The sequence below is a fragment of the Capsicum annuum genome, chromosome 1 (genome assembly GCF_002878395.1).
Source record: "Capsicum annuum cultivar UCD-10X-F1 chromosome 1, UCD10Xv1.1, whole genome shotgun sequence".
Taxonomy (NCBI): domain Eukaryota; kingdom Viridiplantae; phylum Streptophyta; class Magnoliopsida; order Solanales; family Solanaceae; genus Capsicum; species Capsicum annuum.
Genome location: NC_061111.1, coordinates 212,996,751 through 213,003,212, shown reverse-complemented (window position 1 = coordinate 213,003,212; position 6,462 = coordinate 212,996,751). Strand labels below are relative to the sequence as shown.

At 37.5% G+C, this 6,462-nt stretch overlaps 1 protein-coding gene across 20 annotated transcripts; it reads right to left on the bottom strand.

The window, feature by feature from the left end:
* Positions 1 to 1,128: 1,128 nt before the first annotated feature.
* On the bottom strand, positions 1,129 to 6,462 carry LOC107847880 (TATA-binding protein-associated factor BTAF1). 20 transcript variants are annotated; one of them, XR_007053284.1, is made up of 6 exons: positions 6,135 to 6,456; positions 5,349 to 5,492; positions 2,103 to 3,366; positions 1,949 to 2,017; positions 1,712 to 1,852; positions 1,129 to 1,398 (listed from the first exon to the last, which is right to left on the bottom strand). XR_007053284.1 is itself a non-coding variant. In XM_047408822.1 (4 exons), exons 1-3 carry the CDS (start codon positions 5,415 to 5,417, stop codon positions 1,631 to 1,633), a joined length of 330 nt encoding a protein of 109 aa, XP_047264778.1. In that variant the 5' UTR covers positions 5,418 to 6,456; the 3' UTR covers positions 1,129 to 1,398; positions 1,628 to 1,630. The 20 variants fall into 20 exon arrangements, 4 of the variants coding, with proteins under 4 accessions (XP_047264778.1, XP_047264782.1, XP_047264784.1 ...); XR_007053281.1 differs by having other exon boundaries at positions 1,628 to 1,822; XR_007053277.1 differs by having other exon boundaries at positions 1,129 to 1,627; positions 1,712 to 1,822.

The window sequence follows — 6,462 nt, the reverse complement described above, 5'->3', positions numbered from 1 at the left end:
TGACCTACTCAAGAATATTCTGATATAAGTTATATATCATATAACTATCATAAAAATGATATCATGAAACACTAGATCATCGTGTCTCCTTTTTTTATATATATTTTTGACTTTTTTTAATATTTGTTTTCATGTAATTAGGAGGTCACAGGTTCAAATCTTGGAAACAGCATCTCATAGAAATACAAGGATAAAACTGTGTACAATACACTCTTATGATGAGTCCCTTCCCAGACCATGGACATAGCAAAAGTTTTAGTACACCTAGTTATCCTTTTTTCCTTTAATATTTAGATAAAAGTGATCTGTTGATATTAAAAACATTTATTAATTTTTATGATGTGTACATAAAGCTGAGTTTTTTTTCATTATAAAAGATAATTTAGTGATATTGGCTCTATTATAAAGTGAAAAGTGAGTGACCATATTCAGATTAATCATCGGCATTCAATTGATTTATTGCATGAATTAAATTAGAGCAGATATGTTCTTGTACGTATAATCAGCTGATATATGTGTGGCCTAAAATAGCAGAAAGTGTGGCCTTTGATCAAAGACTACATTTTCAAAATTTAGACAACACTTTTTGGAGGTGACCTGAAGAGGCGTAACCTTTGATCAAAGACCACACTTTTCAAGTGTTAGCCATATCAGCTACATTTTAAAAGCATGGCCATTAAGATATAAAGATCACGCTTTGCAGCTTGTCATTAGCAACACTTCTATTTGATAAAGCTATACTTAAAAGTGTTGCCTTTGTTTTGCTATTGGACACACTTCACAAACATAGCCTTTTGTAGCACCTCTATAACAACACTTAAAAAACATTGGCGTTGTTTTACTATTGGGCACACTTCACAGGCGTACCCTTTTGTAGCACCTCGATAACAACACTTGAAAAATGTGGCCTTTTCTTTATTACTAGCCACCCTTCAAAATCGTAATCTTTTATACATCCTCTATGACAACACTTATAAAGTGTAACCATGTTTTAGCCACACTTTTGAAGTGCAGTAATATTGCCTAAAATTTTATAGTTCCAAGTCACATTGATAAATGACATTAGGCATATAAAATGTTAGTACATAATTTCTAATTGAAAAATAATTACTTTGATCGAAATGTATACATCACTAAGCACATTAGATATACATATTTATATATAATCTCATGCACCAATTAGCTAATAAATAATTGAAGTGCATAGATTTGATTTCAAAAAAACGTCTTTTACATATTGATTAGAAAACAACATAATAAATTTGTACCAAGTTCCACACAAAACCAAATGTATAAAAACGTATATCAAAATATTTCAAAAATTCATCATCATTCCCTTCAATCTAGATCAATTTAAGTCGTGGCGTCCACCATTCAAATTTGATTCCCGCATTGATCCTACACATTCAAAATGAATCAAACGAAGTAAAATTTTGCTCAACAAATATACAAATAATTTTTTTGGCTTCACCATGCTGGCAATTTCTTGCCTTCCATGTGAACCAGAAAATTGTTCATAGAGTTTTAACTGAACAGGACTCAGGTCACAGTATCCATCCTGAATAATTTTCTATGGCAGATCAGATAAGACTTCATCTTTAGTCCGACGAAGGAGAAAAGGCATCACCTGTCAAGGCAAACCTTCCAGTTTGAATCTAGACGAGAAGAGATCCGAACTGTGAAGGCCATATGCAGGTAGAAATGAACCCACCTGCTTGTGCAATGCTTCCATAGCAAGCACACGTGCTTCAGCATCAAGCCACGACTCGAAGGAATGGAAAGTAGCACCAGCTTCCTCGTGCATACTCCCACCCAGATCCAACTTTTAAGGGACATAAGTTGAAACAAAACACTTTAATTGTTGGACACAGTGAACAGCATATCAATCACAGGAAAAGTACAATTTAACTGACTGAAATGGTAAGAAACCTTAAATGATGCAACTCACTTGTCTTTCAGTTCCAAGAAACCCTGGCACAAGAAAGTCAAAGAGCGACCACAGATCCAACACATTATTCTGCAATTTAAGTCGGACAATAGTTAAGCGCCCATTGAATTGTTGTAAATTTTTGAATGTGGTTGAACTACTAACACAAACACACCTGTATTGGCGTTCCACTCAGAATGAGGCGACACTGTGCCTTCAGTTGCTGTTAAAGCAACTGTTCTTTTCGACTTAGAATTCTTTATGATATGTCCCTTATTTAGAATGCAATAGTTCCAGAATAGCTACCTAAGATAATCACTATCTTTGCAAATAATATCATATGATGTCACAATAACATTATGCTGACTAAATTGAGACCATAGAGTAATTGTAGTACACAGATATCTGAGAGCTATCTGTTCAATTTTCTTCATATGTTTTTTGAAAATTGTACTGTTATTTCTTAATTATTTGTTAAAGTGTGGACTTTATGTTCCGGACTAAAAATGTAGTAGCTGGTCACGTAGAAGTGAATGTCTCAAGTGTCATGGTAAGCTCGCAACACAATATCCAACTAGCTCTATCCAGAGGGTAATTCAGGTGGTATTTAATAATCATGTCTAGTCTTCAATGGCTTAAGTTAACGTAAAACAGGCACAGAGAGACCATTTAAAGAACAGCAGGTGCTTGTGTTGCAAATAGTTTTGTTCATGGCCTGCTGTTTATGAGATTGCAATGTCTCAATTACAGAAAGAACACCTGATTGATAGATATTCTAAGAAAGACTCTTGACACCCCCCTTCCCCATATTCCAAGTTATCAATATTCATGTGCATGATATATCTTTCAACTATTTCTTTCAGCCATTCCAATGCTAATCATCTCACAAGAAGAAAATGAGCCTTTAAGCATGATGACAAATGGCGATTTTCGTCCCACCAACCCTTGTTATATGGATGGAGAGAAACCAAAACAAGGGAAAAACAGGTAGGAGAAAGAGGAACATATAGGTCTCAGAAGTCAGCAGTGAGAAACCGAGATATTAGTTTTTTTAAATAAGATCAGCACAGGGATATAAGCATCACAAGATCACATTGCAGACACTTAAGAGATAATCAGTGGCTCTGGAGTAAAAGTAGTCTGTATGCCAGTGATTAAAATATCATCTGTGGAACTGCAGCTTAATACTGTGAAGGAAAATCTAATTCAGATTTGAGAAGAAACCAACAGCTATGCAGTTCAAGGGAACAACACTTCCAGTGGATGTCGAGGAGATTAAACTCCCAGAAACCAATTCTGTAAAGAATGTTCAAACAGAGTGGACTTGTGTGGTATGTCAAGTGATAACCACCTCAGAGCATGAATTAAAGTGCCATCTTCTAGGACGGGGACATAGCGAAAGACGTGAAGAGCTGAAAGTTGCAAGCAAACGGCCAAACCTGAAAGAAACCCACCTTTTGCTTCAAATATGTCGGACTTGAAGCTATCAACCATATATATGCCTATCCTCAAATTATTTTCTTGCAGATTTCTTTCCAAAATATAACAACACTTTCATACTCTAATTACACAACAATAACCACTAGAGTCCTAATTTCAATGTCCGAGAAACAATTATCATAAATGCACTACACATACCAACACCAAAAACACACACGATAATAGCATTATCTCAACTGCAAACATGCTTGATTGAGTTATTTTCTTGCAGATTTCTTTCCAAAACAATTCGTATTACGTGCTTTAAGTACATCGATGTGTTGCCTTGGTGATAGATGTGTTGACGCGGAATATACAAGAGGAGGTACCTTGGTGTATGCTTTTTGTGGATGATGTAGTTTTGATTGATGAGTCACGCCGAGGTGTCAATGATAAGTTGGAGGTTTGGAGACAAACCCTGGAATCTAAGGGATTCAGGTTGAGTAGGACCAAGACGGAGTACTTGGAGTGCAAGTTTAGTGACTCGAGGCAAGAGGATGACCTGGTAGTGAAGTTGGAGTCGCAGGCGGTTTGTAAGAGGGATAGGTTTAAGTATCTGGGGTCTATGATCCAGGGGAATGGAGAGATTGATGAGGATGTCTCTCACCGTATTGGGGCAGGTTGGATGAAATAGAGGCTAGCCTCGGGAATTTTATGTGATAAGAAGGTGTCTCTCAAGCTTAAGGGTAAATTCTATAGAGCTGCGGTCCGGCCGGCCACGTTATATGGGGCGAAGTGTTGGCCTGTTAAGAATTTTCACGTCCAAAAGTTGAAGGTGGCAGAACTGAGAATGTTGCGTTGGATGTGCGGATTTACGAGAGCTGACAGGGTCAGAAATGAGATTATTCGGGAGAAGGTGGGAGTGGCTTCGGTGGAGGATAAGTTGCAGGAAGTGAGGTTGAGATGGTTTGGCCACGTGATGAGAAGGGGCACGGATGTCCCGGTTCGTAGGTGTGAGAGGTTGGCCTTGGAGGGTTTCAAGCGAGGTAGGGGTAAACCGAAGATGTATTGGAGAGGAGTGATTAGACATGACATGGAGCAGTTACAGCTTACTGAGGACATGACCCTCGATAGAAAGGTTTGGAGGAAGAGTGTTAAGTTAGAGGGTTAAGGTGTGTGGTCGAGTCGTAGTCTGTATGAGAGGTTGGCCTTGGAGGGTTTCAAGCGGGGTAGGGGTAGACCAAAGATGTACTGGAGAGGAGTGATTAGACATGACATGGAGCAGTTACAGCTTACTGAGGACATGACCCTTGATAGAAAGGTCTAGAGGAAAAGTGTTAAGTTAGAGGGATAAGGTGTGTGGTCGAGTCGTAGTTTGTAAGTAGGAGGGTTAGGCGTAGCTTGGTTGGTAGTTCTAGATTTGGGGGAGGAGGGCCTTTGGTTGGGTAATTGCACTTTTTTTTTGTGGATGATGCTTCTCTGTTATTTTATCATTTTGCCCGCCTTTTGGTCTACGGTCCTTCGTCTTGAGCCGGGGGTCTATGAGAACCAGCCTCTCTACTCCCTCGGGGTAGTGGTATGGACTGCGTACATTTTACCCTCCCTATACTAGGTTTGTTGTTGTTGTTGTTGCTAATTTCGCTGTAGCACAAATCCATGAGAAAGAGAATGCATGAATACTGAAGGACAAGAACTAGGAAAATGCAAGTTTCTTACTCTGCCTGGAACTAAAAAGAGTAAAAAGAGCCAAGTTTCCACACTACAAACAGAGCCAAGTTCACTGTTCACTTTTCACTAAAAAGATCCAAGTTTCCACACTACAAACAGAGCCAGACTATTATTACAAATTTCAAAAGGACTTTTGACTGTCTTATGACCTAATTCTGGAAACTGACTACTGCTATCTAAAACATATACAATTGCACAATCCTAAGAACTATAAATTTATCAAATGAAGTGATCAAATCTTTTAAAAAAAAATAGGAAGAAAAAACAAAAATACCTTGGAAACAAGAGCTGACGTCTGACTTTTCAAAGCCCATTCTTCACTGGAATTTGTAATTTCTGACATCAAATCAACAACTACACTTGTAAAGTTCCTTCGCTCATCGGGGTTCAGTTCATCCCATCGCAACCGCACCTAATGCTGTAAAATTAATAAAATTTAAGAAATGGATAGGAGCTCAATGTTTAAGCCATTCAGGTAATACTGGGAACATTTATATCACAGACTGGGCTTGTATGAAATTCAAAGAGAAGAGTGTAAAGGAATCTTGACTTGAAATTTCAAATCCCTTATATAGGTATCATGCCTTCTGTGCAGATGTCAACCACAAAATAGAAGCTCGGCCATTTTCTTACAGATTTTGGGGTTCTGTTGTCAAGTACTTTATGCCCATTTAGGACAGGAGACTATATTTTCCCCAGTAGCTAATCTTATTATCTTTCTACGGGCAGGCTGGCTCAAATCTTCTGGAAAAGGACACTATGAGTGCAAAGTGGGGGAGAGGTCATAGTGGATATTCACTTCTGTACTGAAGCCAAAAGATAATTACCAGTATTTTTCCCTTTCCTTGAACAATAGAAATTTGAAAGTGTAACTTTGTAAAATTGTGTCAAGTTCTGAATGAAGCCATTAGTGAACAATGTTATTGGTCGAACACTGTGAAGAAAGGTAAGCTAAAAAGAATCTCAGCTATTTGGTGGACAACTATGGATAAAAAGCTAAGAGCTAAATGCAAAGTTATCATAATGTAAACTGGAGCATCTTGTAGGCTTGCAGTCGTACTTCTGAAGACCATTCTTTCCTTACTAAAGTAAACAATGTGCTTGCCAAAACACAAACATCCCCTACTTTTATCTGCAAAAGAAATAGAAAGTTTAGAAACATTTCTTTTTATTTGTGAAAGTTATCAGAACCATAGATGCTTAAATAAGGAAAACAATAAGAATTCTGCCTTAATCAGAAAGGTTTCTTTTTATTGGTGAAGTTAGCAGAAACACAAAAGCTTAAATTAAGAATACAATATGAATTCTGCCTTAAGGGTATTGTAATTTATATATACTTAGAAGCATGGAGACCCTTAAATAATACCTCTTATTTGAAAAATGAAAAA

Bases quoted from the DNA above. Each gene is read 5' to 3' on its own strand.
- LOC107847880 (XM_047408822.1), bottom strand. From the start codon at position 5,417: ATGTCAGAAATTACAAATTCCAGTGAAGAATGGGCTTTGAAAAGTCAG. The intron at 2,018-5,348 runs GTATTTTTGTTT...CTTAAATTGCAG, and splicing joins CGTCAGCTCTTGTTTCCAAG to AATAATGTGTTGGATCTGTG. The intron at 1,823-1,948 runs GTGAGTTGCATC...GTCCCTTAAAAG, and splicing joins TTCTTGGAACTGAAAGACAA to TTGGATCTGGGTGGGAGTAT.